Source organism: Podarcis raffonei, chromosome 15 (assembly GCF_027172205.1).
Source record: "Podarcis raffonei isolate rPodRaf1 chromosome 15, rPodRaf1.pri, whole genome shotgun sequence".
Lineage (NCBI taxonomy): Eukaryota > Metazoa > Chordata > Lepidosauria > Squamata > Lacertidae > Podarcis > Podarcis raffonei.
Window position 1 is genome coordinate 37718407 of NC_070616.1, and position 25170 is coordinate 37743576.

The 25170-nt window shown below is 45.9% G+C and overlaps 1 protein-coding gene across 1 annotated transcript in view; it reads right to left on the reverse strand.

Moving 5' to 3' along the window:
- The window catches only part of SLC18A1 (solute carrier family 18 member A1), a 32579-nt gene extending 11780 nt beyond the window's left edge, over window positions 1–20799 (reverse strand). The window contains exons 1-10 of the mRNA XM_053367230.1: window positions 20376–20799; window positions 16931–17124; window positions 15603–15957; window positions 12348–12406; window positions 9146–9229; window positions 7812–7904; window positions 5912–6001; window positions 3946–3989; window positions 3798–3858; window positions 2110–2205 (exon numbers count right to left, since the gene is read on the reverse strand). Of these exons, the coding sequence (XP_053223205.1) occupies window positions 2110–2205; window positions 3798–3858; window positions 3946–3989; window positions 5912–6001; window positions 7812–7904; window positions 9146–9229; window positions 12348–12406; window positions 15603–15957; window positions 16931–17069 (1021 nt within the window). The 5' untranslated portion in view covers window positions 17070–17124; window positions 20376–20799. The remainder of the gene's footprint in view (window positions 1–2109; window positions 2206–3797; window positions 3859–3945; window positions 3990–5911; window positions 6002–7811; window positions 7905–9145; window positions 9230–12347; window positions 12407–15602; window positions 15958–16930; window positions 17125–20375) is intronic.
- Window positions 20800–25170: the final 4371 nt, after the last annotated feature.

The following is a 25170-nucleotide window of genomic DNA, read 5'->3' on the forward strand; positions in this document are numbered from 1 at the left end:
TTTTTCAGGCTAAACATGCCCAACTCCCTCAACTGTTCCTCATAAGGCTTGCTCCATATGAGCTGGGGCTCTTTATTATTTTATTGCCCTTAGTTATTTATTTATTGTATTCATATATCACTTTTTTCTACAAGGAGTTCAAGGTGGCATACATACATGGTTCAATGACAACCAACACTTAGGTCTATTGATTTCAATAGGTCTACTATTAGGACTAACATTGAATACAACTCAATGACTGCCCCAGGATCACGCAGTGGACAACTATAACAAGCAGGGATTTGAACCTGTGTGCCCGTAACACGGCTGATGTGTACATGTATCTCACACATGATGGGAAGTGACTGAGAGTTGACAAAGTGCTAGGCTCCAGGGCAGAGGACTATAAGGTTCTCCACTGTTCGTGAAGGAGTAGGAGTCTAGAGGGATAGGCTGGCAAGAAAGGATAAAAAGTTCTCAAACAACTCCAGCTCCAGCCCTTATGGAGCAAGTTGTCATCTTGGAGCTATCCAAGGTCCTGCAATACCAATTTGGTGGTACCCAGATGCCCATTGTTCTGCATAGTCTCCTGTTCTTGGTCCAAACAAGGCAACTGCCTTGGAAAGAGAGCAGTGGGATCTTTGCCACTAATGCAGAGATGGGGAATCAGCAGCCTTCCATATATAGTCAGATTTCATCTCCCATCATCCCCAGGCAGCAGTGATCAGGAATAGTGGTAGTCTAGCAACATCTTATCCTCAATTTCAGAATAACGATTCCTTTTTCTTCTTCCCATGTTTCACAGGTTCTGTGTCTCTCGTTTGTAACACCCTTCTCATCCTTCTTTGCTCCACTGCTTGTTCTTGGAAGCGAGCAGAAAGGTCATGCTCACAGGCCCTTATTTAGCCAAGGCTTCCTGCTGACTAACTGGTTGTTAACTTGATTAGTGGCTCTCGGGAGCACTACTGAGCCTAGGTAGCAATTTAATTTGGGAAGAAAGCATAGCTGAGAGCATCCCCCCAGGCCCCTCCTCTCCAAATTGAATTTCGGGGGGGGGTGGCTTTTTACAGAAAAGGTAGGCAATTTCATCTCATTAGCCAGTCTCCAAGGCAGCACGTAATTGCCATGTACCCTTCCTGTGCCTCTGAAGATACCTTTGTTGTTGCTATTTTAAATCTGTAGGTGCACCTTCAAAAGCCATGTTGTTTGATATGGTTGTGTTGGCGGGGGTGGGGTGGGTTCCTCTTGAAGTTAGCAGCTGGAGGCATGGGTGGAAAAGTGCTCTCGCACCTAGTTGCCCGCAAAACCATGCACATTCAGGCCCAAGTCATTTTACTAGCTAAGGTGAAGATAATGCCCCATCTATTCCATATATTGAAGCCAAGTGGACTGACTGCAAGTTGACTCTTGGGGCACTTCCAGACTGCAGCTATTTTCCGGTGGGATTAAATCACACATTGGCAAATTCACGGTGTGCAATTAATCAGCCTTCCCAGTCTTGCACAGCAGACCAATTTCCGAAAAGATCACAGCATTTGTGATAAGGAGAGTGATGAGGAAAGGTAGTAGAAAGTGTGCTTGCTTTGACAGAATGTTGTTTAACCTCCCCACAAAAAAACCCCCAACCACAATCAAAACAGGTGTTCATTAAATAGCCAACTGCCTCTAACTCCACACAAAAGGAATCAAAACGAGTGCTCAGTTTAGCCAACCTCTTCTAATCTCTCTGGAAACAAATTGGAATGAATTTTCATTAAATAGCCAACATTGTCTAATCTCCCTGGAAACAAATCAGAATGAATTCTCAAATAAGTAGGTTGTCTCAAAGTCCTTTTACCTCAATGCTAGTGATGGGAGTGTCTAACCTCCACATCTGAGGACAGAAGGCTAACAAAGTAGAATGCATGGCACACAGAGACCTAGAATGGCTAGGGAGCTCAAGAGGAATGGCAGGGGGCTGCCAACCCCCATCACAACACCTGCCACCTGAGAAGTACCCCCCCAAAAAAGACCTCACAATCACCTGAAAGTCACTCCTCGGCTACTTCAGACCTATCAGCCACCCCCTTTGGCTAAAGGCTAGTGGCCTTTGCCAACTGATAGCCAGGAAGGATACGAAAAGGAACCTACCCAGTTGCCACTCTGGGGAGCACATGGTTTGCATCATCCAAATGGGCAAAGTGGCTTCGAGGATCGCAACCCCCATGTTGGCAAAGCAGATTGAGCCTGGAGGGAGACGAGAGATATCTGCGTGGTCACCATTCTTGTTAAGGAAGCAAAAGGCCAAGCAATCCCCCATCATCCCTGAACATTGTCCATTCCAGCGGTGGCTGATGGGAGTTGGGTGTCCAAAAGCATTTGAAGGGCTACAGCTTCCCTACGCCTGGTGCAGAGAATCCCAGAAGCTCCAGAAGTAGCATATTTTGAAGCCCCTTTTGGCAATATGAATTAATAAATAATCAGAATACAAATAAGTTCCCGCCGATGCCCAGATGTAAAGGAATTCTGGAATAAAATCCTAAAGGTTATTAATGAACTGTTTAAAGTGAAGCTTCCAATAGACTTTGATTTCATGACCTTGGGTATACTTGGAAACATGGCTATAGAGAAAGGGGACCAGTTTACTTTCAAAGCTATGATATTAGCGGGAAAGGCAACGATAGCTTTAGGTTGGAAAGATAAAGAAAAATGGACAGTAGAGGCATGGAATAGTTATTTGTTTGAACTTCTTCAGTTGGACATTGTCGCAGTAATGTCACAGGAAACATCGTGGAAGGACAAGTCCACCACGATAAGGAACAGATGGAGCTCCTATCTTCAATGGATAGAAACTACTGGAACAAAATACATTTGGTGGAAACTAAAGACACTATGCCTGTGGCTGAGGATAATTGTTTGACCCCTTCCAATGGATATGGGGGTGGGAGGGAGGGGAAGAAAAAATTGTACAGGAAATTTTAAAACTGGAAGGAGATAATGTATGTAAAAAGCCCGAAATAATAATAACAATTAAAAAAAATAAGTTCCCCCCGCAAATGAAAATGGGGACCTCCCTATTCTCAACCCAACAGATCTTGTTTCTTTCCGCTGTTTCCCTCGGCATGTACTTCATTGAAAGAATCAAATGTTCAAAGCTACAAAAGCAGTAGAATCAGAGGAGCAAAGGTTCACTAAAACAGGGGAGGCTCACCTGCAGCCAGGGCTGGCCCAAGACATTTTGCTGCCCCAAAATGCCTCCCCCTTCAATGTACAGAAGGTGAATGAACTGGCAGGTGAATCTGACTTCAACAAGGTGGTGGGGCATTCTTATCCACCACACCTAAGGCAGCAGGAGGACCTTTACAGTATCCAGAACTTTAGAGGACTCAGAAGGGGGACATGTGGAAACAGAGAAGAATGGAGCTGCTGCTGTTCCAGAGCATCTGTTGCCTGAGGCAGCTGCCTCCTCATGCCCAATGATAGGGCTGGTGCTGCCTACAGCCCTCCAGAACTACAACTCCTATCAGCCCCAGCTAGCATGGCCAGTGATCAAGATGGTGGCAGTTTTAGTCCAGAAGCATCTGGAGGGCCACATGTTGGCTAGTCCTGCTCTTAGAAAGGGAGCTGCTTTTTAATTTATTTATTTTATTAATAAATGTGTTTGTTTGGTCTTCCCCTTGATTGATGCTTGGGGTTTAGTTTTGTTTCTGGGAGGAGTGCACATATTTTCTGAAGTTTATAAAAATGTTCCTCTCGCCAGCTCCATATCCAAAAAAGCTAAATTCCAGTGATGAATATCCATGGCCCCAAATATCCAGAAGGGAGGCATGGCGACTTACCTGCTGCAATCAAAATGTAAGGGTCTCCTAGCAAGGTCAACAGCGGAGTCCCTTTCGTGCTCTGGAAGACACACAGAAAAAGATAGATTTTATTTTTTGCAATAATTCTAAAACAATTAAAAAACTAATAAGTGTATGTTGTACCTACCTCAGGCGAAATCTTTGATGGATGTAAGATACAAAGCTGTAAAGCTAACACAGAAATATTGTTACTGGTTTGCTTTTCTTGGAATGTCATTTCAACTTTGCTCTTAATGGTGATGTTTTGATGCTCCCTCTCTTTCAATTTATTGCTTCACTCACTCCCCACAAATCCTGGGAACTGTGGTTTACCCTTCACAAGAGTTACAATTCCCAGCATACTTATCAAACTACAGTTCCCAAGATTCTCTGCAGGGGGAAAAGTCATGGGAGTTAAATGTATGGTGAGGCTGTGATCTCGGCTCTCATTTGGCTTTGGAGCTTGGGCGGTCATATCCTAAGCAAATTTATCCAGAAGTAAGTCCCACTATGTTTAGTGATATTTACTTCAAGGGAAATATATTCATCTCTGCCAAGCTAAGCAGTTGGCTCCTTACCTCTCTCGCCCTGACCTAGCCACTGTGATCCATGCGACGGTCACCTCCAGACTGGATTATTGTAACTGACACTACATGGGGCTGCCCTTGAGACTGATGCAGAAACTCCAGCGGGTGCAGGATGCTGCAGCGAGACTCCTTACGGGGTCCTCGCTGCGGGATCACATTCACCCAGTGCTATACCAGCTGTGCTGGCTCCTGGTGGAGTACAGGATCAGGTTTAAGGTGCTGGTTTTAACCTTTAAAGCCCTATACGGCCTAGGACCCTTGTACCTACATGACCGCCTCTCCTGGTATGTCCCACAGAGGACCTTACGGTCTTCAAACAAAAACATCTTGGAGGTCTCGGGCCACAGGGAGGTTAGGCTGGCCTCAACCAGAGCCAGGGCTTTTTCAGCTGTGGCCCCGATCTGATGGAACGCTCTGTCACAAGAGACAAGGGCCCTGCGGGACTTGACATCTTTCCACAGGGCCTGCACCAGGCCTTTGGCCAAGGCACAGTCTGACCCCCTCCTTTGGTAATCCTCATAGAACTCTAGCCCAATGGTTGCCATTAATTTGATTCTGAATTGATTTTAGAATGAGTTGATTGTAGAATGCTGTGTTACTTTTACTGTTGGTAGCCGCTCTGAGCCCGGCTTCGGCTGGGGAGGGTGGGATATAAATAAAATTTTATTATTATTATTGAAGGACTGTAGCCTGATGAGATCCAATCCACAACATGCACTTAAGGCACATTTAAAGCATTTGACTTCCCCCAAAGAATCCTGGGACCAATAGTGTATTCCTCATAAAAGTAAAGGTAAAGGACACAGGTGGCGCTGTGGTCTAAACCACTGAGCCTCTTGGGCTTGCCAATCAGACGGTTGGGGTTTGAAACCGTACCACAGGATGAGCTCCTGTTGCTCTGTCCCAGCTCCTGCCAAATTAGCAGTTCGAAAGCACACCAGTGCAAGTAGATAAATAGGCACTGCTGTGGCAGGAAGGTAAACTGTGTTTTCGTGTGCTCTGGCTTCCGTCACGGTGTCCCATTGTGCCAGAAGCGGTTTAGTCATGCTGGCCACATGACCTGGAAAATTGTCTGTGGACAAACACAGGCTCCCTCAGCCTGAAAGCAAGATGAGTGCCACATCCCCATAGTCACCTTTGACTGGACTTAACTGTCCAGGGGTCCTTTACCTTTTTTACTCCTCAAAGAACTATAATTCCCAGCACACCTCAAAACTACAGTTCCCAGGGTTCTTTTGAATAAGCCATGTAATTTAACTGTGTGTTAAATGGATTTTAAATGTTTGGTGTGGATATTTGTAGCTCAGCTTGCCTCAGCCACACAGTTGCCTTGATCCTGCCACTAGTTGTGTCATCATGGTAGGGTATCCATGCCCCTACACACCAGAAAGAACAGCTGGCTCAACACAGCTGGCTCAACACATTTTGAAGGGAGTCCTGCCCCACACATGCCTTGTAAGACCATTAAGTCCAGAGCCTAAATTTGCCAAACTGCCCCACTGCATGACACCCCAGAGAGCTACTCACCTCCATCCAACAGAGCTAAGAATGCCAAGATCATAAAAGGAGATGACTTTCCAACAAATTCATACATGACGCTTCCGAAAGGAGCACCGACTGCAAGGAAAACAGTGATGATCAGCCCTGCCGGTGTTGGCAAAAGCAACCATAGAAACAGAAAGAGGTTTATAGCGGTGGGGAACCCTTCTCACCCCCAAGGACGGCATTTCTCGAGTGGCCAGTAGCCAGCAGAGCCAGAGGAAAACTGGGTGGAACAGCAAATGTGAATGTTGGCATTGTACAGTAGGCAAGTTTCTACGCAGAAGCAAACACTGCCCTCCATGCAGATCAAAGGTAGAGGCATGAGCGGAGTTCAAGGATATATTTCAGCCAGGCAAAACTGCTGAAAAGGGGCATGAAACGGGAACAGTATGTCTGGTATGGCCTGAGAAGATTCCCGAGGCTTGGATGGCTGCATTTGGCCTTCAGAGTCTGCGGTTCCACATTCCTGCCTCTGAGGATCAACACCTGATTCCTCCAAGGCTTCAGAATGAAGGTAAAGGTAAAGGAACCCCTGACCATTAGGTCCAGTCATGACTGACTCTTGCTCTATTGGCCGAGAGAGCCGGTGTACAGCTTCCGGGTCTTGTGGCCAGCATGACTAAGCCACTTCTGGCAAACCAGAGCAGTGAACAGAAACGCCATTTACCTTCCCACCTATTTATCTACTTGCACTTTGATGTGCTTTTGAACTGCTAGGTTGGCAGGAGCAGGGACCGAGCAATGGGAGCTCACCCCGTCACAGGGATTTGAACCGCCGACCTTCTGATCGGCAAGTCCTAGGCTCTGTGTGGTTTAACCCACAGCGCCACCCGCGTCCCTTCAGAATGAAGGTAGTTCGCTTCAATGGAGTGGAGGGGAGAGAGGTTGCTAGCAGGATTGGACAAATCATTTTTATTCTTTATGATCTCCCATTTATTAATACTGTTACTGTTCATACAGAGGCATCAGTGCACATTTACACATTCTTACAGTGTTTCATACAGCCCCCTGCCCCAAGAAGCCTTGAGCATGAATTGGGGAAGACAAGAGGAAGAGGAGGAGGAGGAGGAAGCAGGTACTGTAAGGTGAGCAGACTGTGAGTCTATCGTTGAGACAGAGAGGAGGGGAAAGTGGGGAGATAATCGGCTAGTTTAAGCCCCTGAGAGCTTATGGCATCATGGAGATTTGGAATACCCTGCTTCTTGACATACTGTAAGGCAGACAGCTTCATTAGACTTTTTTCATTACCTGTGAAAAACAATTTTGTTTAGGCAAGCCTGTTCAGATGAGTAGAATGTTGACATGCGTTTTAATCTGGATTTTGGCTTATCATTGATTTTTATTGTTTATAACAGTTTAAATACTGAAGTTGTTTTTACCTGTGTGTGTTTTCATCTGATGATTGTATTGTTTTATTTTTTCTGTAAACCGCTTTGAGGTTTTTATTGCCATCAAGCAGAATACTGTTTACAGTTTATGACATAACTAAACAACCTGCCTGGATCTAAGTGGGCATCACAAATTAGAAATAGTGGTTCAGGGGAGCACAGGAATGTGATACTTAGCAGCAGGCTAGTGCATAAACACAGCGCAGTGGACAGTGTGTGTTAGGCTTGGGTGATGAAGACTCAGGAATGAGGAGGAGGCTCATTCTTTAGCCCAGCAGAGGTAGTTGGACTAAAGTCCTGATCATCCTTCATCATTGGCCATGCTGGCTGAGGCTGATGGGAGTTGGAGTCCAGCAATGTCTGATGGATCCCAGGTCTAATTAGATGGGATAATGGAAGCTGAGCAAAGGAAAGACTGAAGCAGTACAGAGAGGCAATTCACCAGCATAAGTTCTGACGTTTCTACCTGTTTGCGGTGGATGTGAAGGATTACTCACCCAGCACTCCCAAAGCCAGGCCCCCTAAGGCTATTCCCATGGCATTTCCCCTCTCGTTGTCATCCGTGTACACACTTGCTAGCATCCCCAGACCTGCAAACAGAGAGAATAAAGCCACTGTGGTGAAGTGGTAAGCGTGTTGGGCTACAGCTTAGGAGCCCAGGGTTCAAATCTCCACTCATCTGTGAAGCTCCCTGTGTGACCTTGGGCTAATCCTCATCTCTCAGTCTAACCTACCTCACAGGATTGTTTTGAGGGCAAAAGGGGGAGCAGGAGAGCTATGTACACCATCTTGAGCTCCTTGGAGGAAAGGTGGGCTATAGGTAGTGAAGAAATAAGTTTTGAGTGTCATTCTGGACTCCTCATTTAGTAGCACAGGAGGCTGCCTTATAGAGTGCCAGGTCATTGGTCTATCTGACTATCTGGCAAGTGGGCAGTAGCGTCCATTGGGGGTGCAGGAGGCAAGGAAGCTGACAGCAGGTAGAGCCAGAATCAAGGGAAGCTCTTTGCCCATCATCCATACTGACCTCTACAAGGGCAACTCTGAGATTAAGGAGAAGGAAGCTCTCAACCAGAGGTATGATGGCAGGAAGATGGGGTCTGGTTGAAGGTTGACAGGTTAGTGGGACAGTGCCCTTCCCCCCCTAATGGACCAGCATCCACTGGTACCAGCTCTTTATGGTTTTAGACAGGGTCCTAGTCCTACCCGAAGATGCCAGGGAGAGAACCTGATACCTTTTCCACACAACACATGTGTTACAGCCCCTCCTCTATGGTGTACCTTCTAAAGTAAAAAGAAAAGGTAAAGGAACCCTGGACGGTTAAGTCCAGTCAAAGGCAATTATGGGGTTGTGGCACTCATCTCGCTTTCAGGCCGAGGGAGGTGGCATTTGTCCACAGACAGATTTCCTGGTCATGTGGTCAGCATGACTAGACCACTTCTGTCGCAATGGAACACCGTGACGGAAACACGAATGCATGGAAATGCTGTTTACCTTCCCACCACAGCGGTACCTGTTTATCTACTTGCGCTGGTGTGCTTTCACACTGCTAGTTTGGCAGGAACTGGGACAGAGAAACGGGAGCTCACCCCATTGCAGGGATTCTACCTGCTGACCTTCCAACTGGCAAGCCCAAGAGACTCAGTGGTTTAGACCACAGCGCCACCCTCTCCAGGTAGCATGTAGCTACAGCTGCAGTCCATCCTCTAAGGTGCACCCTCTATGAAGAGTCCTCTCCTGCTGCCTTTGCACACAGGGACTGGGCTGGTGTCTGCTGGCACCCCAGAATATAATCGTAGCAGCACTGCTGATAAGACTTGCCCACATATTTACCTGCAACAGACGAATAGGCAGAGCCAACACCTTGGAGTGCTCGGGCAATGAACAGCAAAGTGTAGGTACTCGAGAACGCAAACACTAAGAGAAGGAAATAGATGTGCCCAGTTGTAACAGTGGCATAGTCAGGTTATTGGTTTGATGTTTGTGAAGTGCTTTAAACCCTCTGCAGCAGAGATGGGGAACATTCTCTCAAGGCCCGCATTCTCTTCCCAGCAACTTTCTGATGGCCATGTGCCTGTGTTGGGCGGGGCCAGAGACAAAAGTGGGCGGAGCATGTAATCTGAGGGAAGTTCTGAGGGCCAGACAAACAGGCTTGGAGGACCATGTTTGGCCCCTTGGCTTGAGGTGCCCCAGCCCTGCCCCATGATATTGCTGCTTCAGTTATTGCTATTGCATCTTATTTATAGTCTATGTTGAGAATCCCAGGCTGAAAAGGAGGAATGTACAGTGGTACCTTGGGATACTAACGCTTCAGGTTAGAGACTCCGCTAACCCAGAAATAGTACCTCGGGTTAAGAATTTTACTTCAAGATGAGAACAGAAATCATGCGGCAGTGGGAGGCCCCATTAGCTAAAGTGGTACCTCAGGTTAAGAACAGTTTCAGGTTAAGAATGGACCTCCGGAACGAGTTAAGTTCTTAACCAGAGGTACCACTGTAATTATAACAGCAGCAGTTATCAATACCTCTAATTCCTTCAGTCCTCCAGATGTCGCTGAACTACAACTCCTGTCAACACCAGCAAGCATTGACAAAGGTGAGGGATGATGGGAGTTGTAGTTCATGAACACCTGGAGGGCCCAAGATTCCCCACGCCTGCTCTAATAGCAAACACAGATGGTGAGTGCTGACAGGATTTGAGCCAAAATAGGGCTTGAGAAGCAAGAGGGCTGTGGTTTGCAGAAGTACAACAAACATATGTAAGAATGTACCGTATTTTTCGCTCTATAACACGCACCCGACCATAACACGCACGTAGTTTTTATAGGAGGAAAATCCATAGGCATGCCACCCGTAGGCATTCCCTCCATAACACGCACAGACATTTCCCCTTACTTTTTAGGAGGAAAAAAGTGAGTGTTATGGTGCAAAAAATACGGTAAATGTCTAAGGGAAGACTGAGAAATAAAACAGCCCAGTGGCGTAGCGTGGGGGGTGCAGGGGGGGCCGGCCGCACCGGGCGCAACATCTGGGGGGGGCGCGCTCGCACTCGCAGCTCTCTGCCCCTACCTGGCTCACTCACTCTCTCTCAGTGCTGTCACAGATTTCGCAAAAAATTCGCTATTGTCACACGGATCCTCCTCCTAGCCAATCAGGAAGTGGGATCCACTTCCTCATTGGCCGAAAGGCGAATGCATGCAATTGGCTGAGCTGCTGAGCAGGAGGCAGGAGGACTCGAGGAGACGCGGGGAACTGAGTAGAAGCCGCCGCTGCAGGTAAGTCTCTCTGCATTGAAAGGGGGAACACTGGTCATTCTACAATGAAAGGGGGCACGCTGGTCTCTCTGCATTGAAAGGGGGCACGCTGGTCTCTCTGCATTGAAAGGGGGCACGCTGGTCTCTCTGCATTGAAAGGGGGCACGCTGGTCTCTCTGCATTGAAAGGGGGCACACTGGTCATTCTGCATTGAAAGGGGGCACGCTGGTCTCTCTGCATTGAAAGGGGGCACGCTGGTCTCTCTGCATTGAAAGGGGGCACGCTGGTCTCTCTGCATTGAAAGGGGGCACGCTGGTCATTCTGCATGTTGAGCTGACCAGATGGATTGAAGTTTGGTTGGTTCAACAGTGGCGAGACAGATTTTCATCCATATGTAGCTGCTCCAGCTCAACATAAGTTGATGTAAGCCGGTGGGTCTAGCAACCTTTAATTTATTTATTTTTTTGCTGAAAGAGTAAGGCAATAGGCATGAAGGTGAATAAACATTATGTTAAGAGTAAATAAATGGTTATACAATGAAGGGGTGCTAAAAGTGCAGCAAGGCAAGAAAGTGATTTTCTTTTTTTTCTTTTTTTAGAATTTTAGCAGAATACTACACCTATATCATGCCATACAAAAAAGAATCTGGTGCACAAGGCAGATGTGAGATGGTGCACAAGGCAGATGTCCATTGAGAGAGACTTTAATGTAGATTCCAATTCCATTGTTGAAAAAATTGTGCTAATTAAAAGCAGGCGAATTTATATTAATCTGTATATACAGATTGATATCTTGCACTTCTATTAAAGAATTACAATTAGAGGTACAGGATTGAGGAAGTTGGCTCCATCTAGCCCAGTCTTGGATCATCTCCAGGGTATGGTTCCATTTTGATGTTTAGTTTTTGTTCTTGATATTTTTTGTCGTTTACGATGGTTGTGAGACGACATATAATAGCATGGCCCATGCTAGGTTACTATATTTGTAGATTTGTATTCATAGACCTGCTGAAAATGTGGAGAATGTGTAATGCATGTTCGCACTCAATAAAGTGTTTGAAAATAAACTTGTATTTAGATGCATTTTACTTTAATTACACCAGTATTTTCATAACAAACAATACATGTGCTTAGGGGGGTAAGGGTTTCTTTAACTAATCTAGTGGAAGAGACTCGAGTGCTAAAATCCACGGGTTAGGGGGCGCAAATTACTTCCTTGCCCCGGGTGCTGACAACCCACGCTACGCCACTGAAACAGCCCAATGAGGACTGGTGGGAAGGGAGGAGGAGAATGGAATATTCTGGAGGATGGCATGGTAGGTGAGTCAATGACCTCCACTTGCAGCATTCTGATTATGGGGTGAGCATGAGAATAAATACTGCAGCATTTTGTTACAGGCCTGACTTGTAATAAAGGTTGCAATGTTCTGTAGATTAATTGGTCAGTTTAAAAACTTTTAATCCACGAAAAAGGTGCCCTGATTAATTCAGGCAGCTATTTTTTATTATTTAAAAATGCTTTTAACACACAAGCTTATAAAATCTGCAGGTGGCAAATAACATCATAAAAGAGGTATTTCTCCCCCTTTTCCTCACATAGTAGAAAATGCTTTTTTCCTACATGGATGCCCACTAGAACACACGTGTGGATCCTCTAAGAACAATAACAACAAAAAGCACCCTGCTTGCTTCAAAAAATATTACTTTTACTCATAGGCAAATTTCACACTCTCACTCATAGACAAGATACCTGAAGGCCAGGTATGAGGTGCAGGATACTTACAAAGGGTGGAGAGGAACATGATGACAAATCCAAGAAACATGGGGATATGGTATCCTATCCTGCAGGGAGAGAAGACATAAGGGTTTGCATTCACTGTTAAGCACACACTTATTCCCCAGACCAGAGAATGTGTCCGTGGAATGCTTTGTCCAGAGAAGGTCCACCTCTTTCTGACTTAGCCATCCTTTTGGCACAGAGCAGCTGAGCAGCACCACTGACTGGATATTTTTACTCTATGTCTTTCACAGAGTTAAAAAGCAACACGATAGCATAGAATTATACATGGTATGGAAACTGGGTAGAGAAGAGTTTTCTCCTTCTCTCACAGCACTAGAACTTGTAGGCATCCAGTGAAGATGATTGCTGGCAGATTCAGGACAGGCAAAAGAAAGTTCTTCACAAAGCGTATACAGTGGTACCTTGGTTCTCAAAATGCCTTGGTACTCACACAACTTGGAACCCAACTACTGCAAACCCGGAAGTAAGTGTTCTGGTTTGCGAACTTTTTTGGGAAGCCGAATATGCTCCATTTTGAGCGTTACGCTTCCGATTCGAGTGCCACACTTCCGTTTTGAGTGTTACGCTGCGGTCTGTCTGTTTTTGCTATTTATTTTGCGTTTTTGTTTTTGCAGCTCTTTTTTTTGTTTTTGTGACTGTGTGGAACCAGTTCAGCTACTGATTGATTGATTGATTGTGTGACTGCAGTACATTGTTTATTGCTTTCATTTTATGGATCAATGGTCTCATTAAATAGTAAAATCCATGTTAAAAATCTGTTTTAGGGGTTGTTTTTAAAAGTTTGGAACAGATTAATCCATTTTGCATTACTTTCTATAGGAAAGCGCGCCTTGGTTTTGGAACACTTTGGTTTTGGAACGGACTTCCGGAACGGATTGAGAACCAAGGTACCATTGTAGTTAAGCTATGGAATTCACTCTTGCAGGAAGCAGTGATGGCCACAACTTGGAGGGCTTTAAAAAAGGATTAGGCAAATTTGTGGAGGATAAAGCTATCAGTAGCTACAAGGCAGGATCCTTGCGCTCTGTCTCCACAGTAAGAGGCAGCCATGCTTCTGAATACCAATTGCTAGAAACCTTAGGAGGGAAGAATTCTCTTCTGTTCAGGTCCTACAGGTCAGTTGGCTGCTGTATATTTTAGGATCTTCTTGAGTTCAATATATATTTTTTCCCAGAATTCTTTCACTTTTCTACACTCCCACCACATGTGGTAAAAGGAGCCTTCCTTGTCTTTGCATTTCCAGCACTTATTACAAACCTTGTACATTTTCGATAATTTTATAGGTGTTATATACCACCTATAAAACATCTTCATGACATTTTCTTTTATTGTCGTACATGCTGTAAAGTTTAATCCATCTTTCCACAGTTTTTCCCAATCTTCAAATTGTATACTATGGCCCACATCTCTAGCCCAGTGAATCATAACGGACTTGACTTCCTCATCTACTAAATTCCAATCTAACAACATCTTATACATTTTAGATAAAGTTTTCACATCATTTCACAATGATGTGAAAACATAGGTTAATGTATATTCATTACAGAATTTTATTTTGCAGTCACATCCACATCATGCATCCACAAAGCACACGATAATCCTGGGAACTGTAGTTTGCTAAGGGTGCTGGGAAATGTAGCTTTGTGAGGGCTAAACTACTGTCCCAATAATTCTTTGAGAAAATTTAATAATATAATATAATAGTAATAATGGTAGAAGTAAAAAAGGTAAATATAAAGGATCCCTGACAGTTAAGTCCAGTCGCAGACGACTCTGGGGTTGCGGTGCTCATCTCACATTACAGGCCAAGGGAGCCAGCATTTGTCTGCATGTGGGTCATGTGGCCAGCATGACTAATCTGCTTCTGGCGCAATGGAATACCGAAACCAGAGCAGTGCACTGAAACGCCGTTTACCTTCCCACCAGAGCGGTACCTATTTATCTACTTGCATTTTGGGGCATGCTTTTGAACTGCTAGGTTGGCAGGAGCTGGGACCAAGCAACGGGAGTTCACCCTGTCAGGGGGTTTCGAACCTCCGACCTTCTGATCGGCAAGCCCAAGAGGCTCAGTGGTTTAGACCACAGTGCCACCCACGTCTCATGATAGAAGTAGTAGTAGTTAAAAATGCATAAATATTTTTTAAAAAAGAAAGAAAAGAACTCTGGAGCAAGAAAATCAGAATAGCTCTTCAATTTACTGTGAATTGTAATCAATGTATTGTTTAAGGTAACTTCAATAAATGAACAGCAGAATAATAATAATAATAATAATAATAATAATAATAATAATAATACATGTGCTTTAAATCAGGGGCGGAGGAAGGGGGTGCGGTGGGTGCGGGCCGCCCCAGGTGTCACCACCGAGGGGGGTGACAAGATGCTGGGCGACATTCACCACGGGGCCTGCGGCATGCCCCAGCCACACGTCTCTCCTGGGAGTGACGCGGTGGCTTGGGCGCCCGCAGGCTCCGTGCTGCCACAGACAGTCTGCCTGCTGCCTCCCCCTCAGCTGTAGGGCGGCTGGGTGGGAGGGCACAGGCAGACTCCTCGGAGGCCCCACTGAGCGTCCTGCCCTGCCCCTATGGGTGGCTCGCCCCGCCCTGGCTGCGCCGCCCAAGGCACCCAAGCAGCTTCCTCTGCTACTGCTTTAAATGTATGTTGTGGGTGTGACCGTCTTCTTAAGTGCTTTGGGAATTTTATTGTGGCAAATGATTCATGTATTAAGTAAACCTACAATGACAAGTGCACTCCGTCTACCCTCAAAGAGACCACCAGTGCTGACACCTGTCATGTCTCTCCCTTAGATGAAGCAACAGGCACCACTGAGTATTTCCCACCAAGCCCCCAAAATGCCCAGCATAGTGCCACTCTATGATATTGCAGAAAATTTAAATGGAGCCTGGACTGATGGTTTGTCAGCACGCACCACAATGTTGCATATTTGGGGCACGGTGGAAAAGCAGCAGCTCATAGCACCTCACTACTCCCCCCCCCTCCATCAAGCAAGCCAAAAGCCAGGAGCCCAGCAAATTTAGTAGGGCACCACAGAGGACACTTTGCTGAGGAACCTCTCAGAGCAGTGTGTGAAATAACTCCCTCAGTCCTCAGTGCTATAGTTTCCTTGCCACTTTTGCAATTCTGTTTGTGACAGGGACCTGCTGTCTGTGGTTCCTTGCGTACACAAAAGTAAGGGGAATAACACCCTTTTTGGTTTCGTTTTTTCATGAAAAAACGTACCTGTTGGTTAAAGGTCCTATAAATGGGTTGACTAAGAGCTGCACCGTGGCTTTTGAGGCAAAGAGCAGCCCAACGCGAACGTTCTCTTTGGACAGAAAGTCCACCCCATCTGTACAACTGTTACTCAGCAGCAAAGTGGTCGTGGGAAGGTGAGGGACAAGATTTCTGTCTTGGGTCTCGTTTGGGGGATGAGCATGAGAGTCCAAGGTGAGCACTGTGGTTTCGTCATCTGGAGAGAGCCCTGAAGCATAGGGAGCTGTCGAGGAGAGGGCAGCAGTCGTCATCGCTGTGGTCTGAAGAGAAGAGTGGTTTGCGCTTTTGTAGGTGGCAAACAGGAAGGAAGGAATGATCGGCACTGCAAGGAAGTCCGTCGAGAGGTTAGATATTGCACTTCTAGTGGGCAAGACACAAAGCAGAGCAGCCGGATAAGAAGACAGGCATGAAGCAAGCTCCTCTTACAGAGTCGTCCCATTCAACCCTTCTCTTGGTCCCATCAACATCAGAAACATGGTTGGTGGTGACCCGAGAGAGAGCCTTTCTTGTGGCTGCTCTCATATTGCAGAATTCCCTCCCAAGAGAGACGAGGTGGGCTCTCTCTTTGTTATTCTCCCATTGGCAAGCTAATACCTTACTATTCAGGCCTCTGAAAACTAAGGCACAGGTGGTGCTAATGACCAGGCTCGCTGCCAGGGCAAACTGTATTTTAACATCAATTCTAATCTGTGTTTGGATGTATTTTAACTCTTGTTTTTAACTAGTTGGTTTCTATTACTTTGTATTTTATAATGTTGTTTTTAAGTGTTGTAAGCTTCCTTGAATCAAAACTTATGAGAAAGTCTCAACAACAACAAGAACAACAATAATTGCAATATAATTTAATAACCCGAGGACTGTTTGATAGGAAGCAGACATGCTGCTATTGTGACTCTAAGGGATGGGTGGGGGACCACATTCACCTCCCAGTGTGGTTCAGCAATAAAACTGCTTTGCAAAGCTAAGCAGGATACGGTGTGGTTTCAAACGGAATGAGGACCGCTTATTGAGATTCCTGCATTGCAGGGGGTTGGACTAGATGACCCTCGGGGTCCCTTCCAACTCTATGATTCTAGGCAACCACTCAAGGGTCACTTGCCAGAGATAAAAGTGGGAAATTTAAATGGTGCCATCCAACTGACTGCAGAAATGGAGCCAAATGAGCTTAGTGGCCGTGTTTTGGGAGGGAGATTACTGGAGGAGGTCAGCTGCAAGATACTGGCCTGGATCCAGCCCTGTCTGTCAGCATTAACACAGCTCAGAGGAGAGAGAAGACAAAGCAATGTGCCACTTACCCACAACTGTCAGCAGCATGTTGTCAACCAGCAGGGCAACAAACACAACCAGCAGCACTAACTTCCGGGATTCCCTCCCCTCCTTTAACCAGCTCCGCGGGGCACAATCCATTGGCAACCTTGGGGAAAGCAGCGCCATCAGCTTCGAGGTGCACTTCTTCGCCTGCTTCTCGGGGCTCTCAGTCCCCAGGTAGCTGTAAGAGGGGGGAAATGTTGCAAAACCTCTACCCAAACGCTTGGGCTTCAGAAGACCAACCAGGAGGATAAGTTTCCAGTGCTCAAAAAGCACTTGCTGTATAATGAGTTTCCATGCTCATATTTATTCATCTTTCAATTTGGGGTGGTTTATTTGCAAATATAAAGTAAAGGGTAAAGGGACCCCTGACCATTAGGTCCAGTCGTGGCCGACTCTGGGGTTGCGGCACTCATCTCGCTTTATTGGCCAACGGAGCCAGCGTACAGCTTCCAGGTCATGTGGCCAGCATGACTAAGCCACTTCTGGCGAATCAGAGCAGCACACAGAAATGCCGTTTACCTTCCCGCCGGAACGGTACCTATTTATTTACTTGCACTTTGACGTGCTTTCAAACTGCTAGGTTGGCAGGAGCAGGGACTGAGCAACGGGAGCTCACCCTGTTGCGGGGATTCGAACTGCCGACCTTCTGATCGGCAAGTCCTAGGCTCTGTGGTTTAACCCACAGTGCCACCCGCATCCCATTTGCAAATATAAGAGTCCATAAAAAGAGTGTCGGACTAAGTCGCATTGATTTCAAAGCGTAAACGCTAGGAAACCTTTTTCAGCCTGAGGACCACATTTCCTCCTCAGCTAGCTTCTGGGGTAAAAATGAGTGGAGCAATGGAAGCGAATGTTACCTTCATGCAATAGACTGGTTTCTTGAAACCCCACCCCCCACCCCGCTTTGCATGCAGAGAGTCCCATTCTGCATCCAGGCTAGCAAGAAGCCTTATCAGAGGAAACCTGCCAGCCAGGTAAAAATGTCAAGGAAGGTGCATAGCAGGGTCAGTGTGGGGACATGGCCTTCAGAGAGGGGTGTGTAACCTGGGGAAAGGACCAGAAGGGCTACCTTCAAAGTTTCAAGGTGTTTATTGGCTCCAGACTCGAGACAAAGCTAAACTCTACTGTCTACTACATACAATTCTCCTGGTCTTCGAAGTAAAGATGCATAGGTACAGAAAGATCTGCTAACACTACCGACATGCTAGCTAACGCTGCTGTATGAAACCCACAGCTTCTTTCCCCGACTCTCACAGTCAGACCATGACACACAAACAGGGCAGCCTCAGGACATGATGAAAGAGACTATTACACCCATCTCTCTATGCACAGACATATTTCTTGAGCGAATGGGAGGGGAATGGCTCAGCAAGTCATGCACTCAACCTCGCTGGTGTTGCTATGGCAACCCATTGCACCTGGCACCCTTGCCTCAGAGCCTCCAGACGTGGGGGATGTGCTCCTCAAGACATGAGACCAAGCACTGTGCAATTTAACCCATTGTTCACATTGCACCAACAAGGCTGCAATCCAGGGGTAGGCAGCCCTTTTGCCACCATACAGTGGATGGGCAATTGGGACTGCGGGCCAGAGGATGTGGCAGTCAGTAGCTGGCGATGGGTGGAACCTGGGGTCATTCACACATACATTCACTGGGAAGATGGGCCCAGGGAGAGAACTAAAAGGCAGAACCAAGTTTTGTGAATGTTTTCATGGGCAGAATGCACCCCCTTCCCAGTACTTTTCCACCCAAGGGACACTGAATTGTCTGTTGAAGTGGGGGAGGAAAATATAATCAAGGAATTGGCTGTGATGGCTGGGGAGAAAGAAAGCCCAGATAAAAAAAGGAAAAGAAAAATGGCACTTGTGGTAGTAGACATGGGGAAACAAAACTAGACAAAGGTATTGTCTGTTGGGTACTGGGTGTACACTCCATAGCAAACTAGTGGATTTAAAAAATCTGTTTATCTGTTTTTTCTATCTTTCTCGATAGGTAGGTAGATTTTTATATATTTTTACATTAAAATGGAAAATCAAGCTTAGAACAAAATCATCACAGAATGCAGGCATGAAAGCAGAGGCAAAGGGGAGGGGCATAGATGTCAGTAATACATTTAAGACTTATAATAGCATAGAAATTATAACAAGTCTATAAAAGTTAAAAGACCATTAACATGGATATCCCTTATTTTCCGAGGTGATGAGTTGCATTCCCCGTGAACCTTTGTTTGTAAAGTTGTGCATATATTCCTATTTCATTCTATTATCCACGGCGATTTTTCATGTTCAGAGTATCCTCCTTTTTTGGCTTCATCAATCAACACAGCAGAACTTTTAAATATCCAAACACCAACTGTTTTTATCCCCTATTCAATTTATCTGTCAAAGATACCCATCTATTGCTTCAAACTGATTACAGTCTTATGAAAAGACTTCTGGGGGGCAAAACCTCATTGCTTTATTTCATATTTTTAAAAATAACAATGAGTGGATATTTATTATTGCTGCTTTGTCCTGGTAGCCTTCATTGCAACATGGGATGCTTTCAGACTTCATTTTTGGACAGTTGCTATTTTGCTGTTAGGGTTCAGTTGCACACCAGGAAATTCAGGTTGCAAAAGTAAAGTTGATTTGGCACTGTTCTGCAACAAAACCACTTTCACATGCACACATAAATCAGACTTTCGTAGTAAGTGACAGGAAGATGTATGGAAAAGTGTGGGATAATAATTGCTTGATATGGCATCAGATAGCCTCCCCCACAAACAAATCAGAATCAATGCTCGATAAATATCCATTGTCATAAAATCTGCTCACAGATTTTGTGCAAATAAATGCTCAATAAACAGGTTGTCTAGAAGTGACTCTGAAATCTCCTTAGCACCAAGCAGAGTCAAATGTAATTAAATCTGTACAATTCCTCCTGAACTCCATCATAAAGACTCTAATAAACTGTAGCCTCTGGGGCTTTAAAATATTCTACTTTTTCCTCCCACTGCACCTTGTTTTGATTAACATCGAGTGCGAAGAAGAGTCCAGGAGAACTCACAGCCTTGCCTGATATTTCTGTGACATTTTGGCAGTCCCATTAAAGGTTATTTCCTATTGTATCTTTTAGGTTCTTTTTCTAATGGAGCAGCGCATCTAAGCTACCTGTATCTTAAAAAAAAGAAAAGAAAACAGTGTTCCAGTTTAAGCAACCATATGATTATACAAATAGCATGTAACTTTCTAGTCATTTTATGTCAAGAGGTCCTTCTCACTGAATTCAGTGGCCTTAATCATTAGTAATCAAGCTTCAGGTTACAGTCTAAATCATCTGCCTGTCTGTCTTTCCTGCTATCAAAGATAGGATTTGAAACTCTAGTTCCCTGCATCCGTCTCCAACTTGTTGCCCAGAAGTAAGAAATGGAGAGTCCTTTTTCTTACCATTGCCGAGTGCATCACAGTCCACTCCTCTCCATGGTACTGATGGCGGCACAGTGCTTTGAAAGTGTCCTTCCTGGTAAATTTATTAAAGCCTTTTATCTGGGGAGGATATGAGGATGCCTTGTCCAGGAAGATGCAAATGGAAGTTCAAATATGCTCCATTCAATCTGTCAGCTGCGTTTGCGTCAGAGGCAGGGGAACAGGGTGTGGACTGGAAAGGGCTGCAGAGATTATCTGCTGTACTGAGGCACCTGAAATCCACAGCTCTTTTTTTTAATTATCAGGATTTATCTCTTAGACGCATGTGCTCTGTTGTCACAGCCCAATGAAGGTGAACAATGCAGGCCCCTTCTCCATGTGATAAAAGGTTGTTGCTCACCTTCAATGGACTCCATCACTTTTCCCAATACAGGCTTCCTCCTCTAGGTCTCCCATCAGAATATTCCCAGCAAGATCACTGAACTGAAGGGAGTTGGGAGATATTCCAACCCATCCCTTTTTTTTCTAAGACACCATCCATCAGCTCAAACCCACTTCTGACAGAGAAGCCCATATACTGGAAGACGGCAATATCCAAGCAACAATGTGGCCCAGGAAAAGTGCTATTTAGGGCCAAAAAGGAGAGTCCTGAAGTCTTCAAGTCCAGCTCAACAGCACACATGGACACGTCAGCTCTAAGGATGGGAGAATTGGTGTTTTTAGTTTCACTCAGTTTCTCATTTTTCTATCTTACTTTGTATTATTTATAAAGTACTCATGGAAATTCATCAGCTGTTTAGTGCAAATTTCTCCAAATATATGCATTGCATTGTTTCAGAAAGTGAAGATTGCTGGGTTTGCCTTTAAATGCAAACAACCAAACTTCTCCCCATCTCCAATGCGACCTCTCTCACCCATGTACTCAGGGCCAATCCTACCATTAGGCAAAGTGATGCGATCGTCTCAGGCAGTCGATGCAAGAGGGTAGCAGCAGCCCCTGGGTGTTCCTTCTAAGCCCTTCTGACCAGTGGCATTGGAAGGGGGTGCGGGAGGTGCGGTCTGCCCCGGGTGTCATCAGTGAGGGGGGTGACAAAATAGCCAACCAGCTGGGAGGCGGGGACACCACTTCCCCAGTGCCAGCACTCAGCTCCGAGCACACTGTGCACTCGCTTCCCGGCACTACCATCCCGAATTGGGAGCAGCTGGCACCGGCTTTAGGGAGCTGTGGCGGGGGGGCAAAGCCTGACTCCATCCCACTGGAGATGTGGGGCGGGGGCGAACTTGGAAGCAGAACCTTCTGCAGGAAAACACAACATGCACAAACAGGCGCCCTGCAGCAGCGAGTGTCTTTCAAAACACAAGCAAAGCAACCAAGCCAGGTGACTTTCGTTTATGCCATGTCCCCACACCAAGCAGCCTTGCAAGGCTCGGATCTGGGGAGGGGGCTGCCAGAAGGGCGCAACAGCCTCCGCTTTGGGCTGGGGTTGCTCCAGTGGGGGGGGGGGTTGGCTGCGCGATGCCTTTGTTCTCTGCTGCTTGCCCCGCCCCCTCCAGTCCCAGGTGTGTTGGAGTCATGCTCCGCCGTTGCTTCTGGCCACAGCCCTTTGTGGGAGGACAGAGTTTTGGATGATGTATGGCCTGTCCTGACCCACTGAAATTAATGAACAATCATTTCCATTGATTTCAATGGCACTACTCTGAGTAAAACTTAGTTGAATACCACCCATGATGCTGCTCATTACTAGTTAAGTAGCACACAAAAAAACACTCAGTTGGTTCTGGTGAAACACTGTCATTTTCCCACACTTAGATCACAGTACCAACAGTTGATGTCACATTTTCTCCAGTGAGAAATATTACTTTCTGAGAGCTTTGAAAATGCAATATCCCCACAGTGAGAATGTAATATCCTGCAGTGCGGTGGAGAAAGAGATGTGCCCACAGTGCAAAAGATGATAGACAAATATGTATACATATTGCTTAGCGAATTAATGGTTGCCAAAGGACCTAAGTCTCTACTCTTCTGAAGGAATAAACAAATAGCAACATTTATCTTGTGCAAGAATTGTCTGTGTGAACCATAACAAGGGCAGTAGCCTGTAACTGTTATCTCCCACTGCAGCCTTTATTACTCAAATATTGGATTAGATACCAATCACAACTGGATGATAAGCCTCCGGAGAACAAACAACCTACTATAATTGGAGCAGCTTCTAAAAACACTGTACTTTGAAGACTGCGTTCTATCTGCCATTGTGAGGGGCTGAGGGGGGTGGGAATTAAGCAAAGCAGGTAGGATCATTTGCAAAATAGGGGTGCACTAAAAGTATTGTATTGTTTGGTAGGTAATAGAAGCTGGAATTCTCTCCTTCAGAAGCCTGCACGGTGGGTGAATTAAAGAGTATTGTGGGGAGGAAAAAGGACCAAAATCACTGTTTGCATCTTTAAAGTTTCTTCCTGTATGCTTTGATGGATATGGTTACATCAATCTTGTAAGCCAATATTACTGTTACCATATCTATGACTACAAAATTACACTGTGTGTTTTGTACTTATGCTGGTTTTTTATGTTGCTGCCAAAAAGGGTAATAAATAAAGTGGGGGGGGGGGGGCGCGGAACAGGCCTCCAGGATGAAAATCTAATATGAGAGACGTCATAGCTCACGACTTCCTGGCACACATGCCCTTTGACGTGGAAGCTCTTCTGATAAATCTATGCTGCCTTAATAACATTCACATACAGAACATGCAGCTCAAGCTAGAACTGGGTGTGCCCTTTAGTGTCATGTGTCAAAGCACTTGCCAAAGCAGTCAGAAACTATATTGGGGTCAACAGCACATATCACAAAAACTGTTTCTTCAAATTCTTCACCCTGTTCCCAAGCAGTGAGGGAATTTCACTCAATATTCTCCAGGGAGTATCACATGTGAAGGGCATATCTTTAGCAAACAATATTGAGGTCAATAGGACACATTCCTACTCTCTGCTGCATGGATGGGGTATCTGTATGGCCAGGGTCCAGAACGACGGGAGTTGTAGTTCAACAACATCAGATGAGTCACATGTTCCCCATCCCCTTTCTACTAGATAGATTCAGAACCTTTCAATGGTTGCAGTTGAAACTGGAGGAGAGCAAAAAACCCAAACACATTTTTCCAAAATCTCCACCCTGTTCCCAAGCAATATTCTGCAGAGGTGACAAAGATTCTTGCATGGGAAGGGCTCCTCTTTAGCAAATGTAGTACACAGCAGAATGGAATTCACTCTGGTCAGTGACTGAAACAAATTGATGGAGTCATTGATTGATTGATTGATTGATTCAGCAGAGTGGAGCTAGCACACTGCACATGCTCAGGAGCACTGCCAAGCTCTATGATAATATATGATATGTATATATATTCAGGTCCAGGGTTTAGGTCCCAGGCGCTCCCCGTGGAGCTCTGGCTGAAAACAGATGCCCCTTCTCCACTCCCCTCCCGCCTCCGCTCAGCACCCTGGCCAGCTCCTTCTCCCTCCCGCTACTTCCGGGTCCTCCCCGCCGGCCCGCGGGAGGGGCGGGGCCGGAGAAGGAGGGAGGGAGGGAGGGCAGAGCCCGGCGAGGAGTGCCTATATGAGCGCCTGCGCAGTAGCCATTCGAGGGATGGTGAACAGAGTCGTGTCCGAGCGCGGTGAGTAGCGGCGCCGGGAGGCAGGTGGGGAGAAGGGAGGGGGAACCGGTGCATTTCGGATATAATCGCGTAAATAGATGTGTGCATTTATTGAATTTTTAACTGGACATTAGTATCCAATTATTATGAATAATAAGCGAAAGGTGAAGGAGCCCTGGACGGATTAAGTCCAGTTAAAGGCGACTATGGGGTGCGGCGCTCATCTCTCTTCAGGCGATTCCATTTTTTTACAAAAAGAAGTTGCATTGGTTTCAAGAAGGAAGGAAGGAAGGAAGGAAGGAAGGAAGGAAGGGGCTGTTGCAGAAAACTCAGCTTTCTTGCCACCCCTGCCCCCTTAAAATAAAACTTTCCCATTGTGGGTTGGGGGGTCAGGGGCTTGAACTGCTTCCGTGTCCCTTCCCAAGATTAGCAGAATAGCCGATGCAAAACAAGGGGAAGTCGTAAGCATTTTCTTAATTTACAGATGGGGTACAGGTTGCAGAATTTTAGTTACCATACACAGGTTTTATTTTTTTTCAAGTGGGACAGTAAGAACCCAACCTTGACTCTTGAAGGGCAGACTAGCCAAGAAAGGCTGCCCACAAATGTACAGATTTCGTAAGGTGCTGCCATTGTTCCTTTCTGGGCTTCCAGCCTTCGAAATACAGTGGTACCTCAGGTTAAGTACTTAATTCGTTCCGGAGGTCCGTTCTTAACCTGAAACTGGTCTTATCCTGAAGCACCACTTTAGCTAATGGAGTCTCCTGCTGCTGCTGTGCCGCCGGAGCACGATTTCTGTTCTTATCGTGAAGCAAAGTTCTTAACCCGAGGTACTATTTCTGGGTTAGCAGAGACTGTAACCTGAAGTGTATGTAAGCCGAGGTACCACTGTAGAACCAACCATTTCTTTCTGTCCTCGGCAGGATCCAGCTGTGCAGAATCTCAACAGCTAGCCGGCAACTGTGGCAACCCAAAGCCACCTCCCTCTCCATCCGGCTGCGCAGAGTGATGTTGGCCTTTCTTACGAAGCCCTTTTTCAACCCCCATCAAGCTGTAGAGTGTTGATTGGCAGGCCTTTGTGGCAGTCAGCAAACCACACATACCTTCTTGCGCAGAGCACTGTTTCGACTTCTTCCCAGACATCCAGTTTATTTCTCTCTTTTTTTTT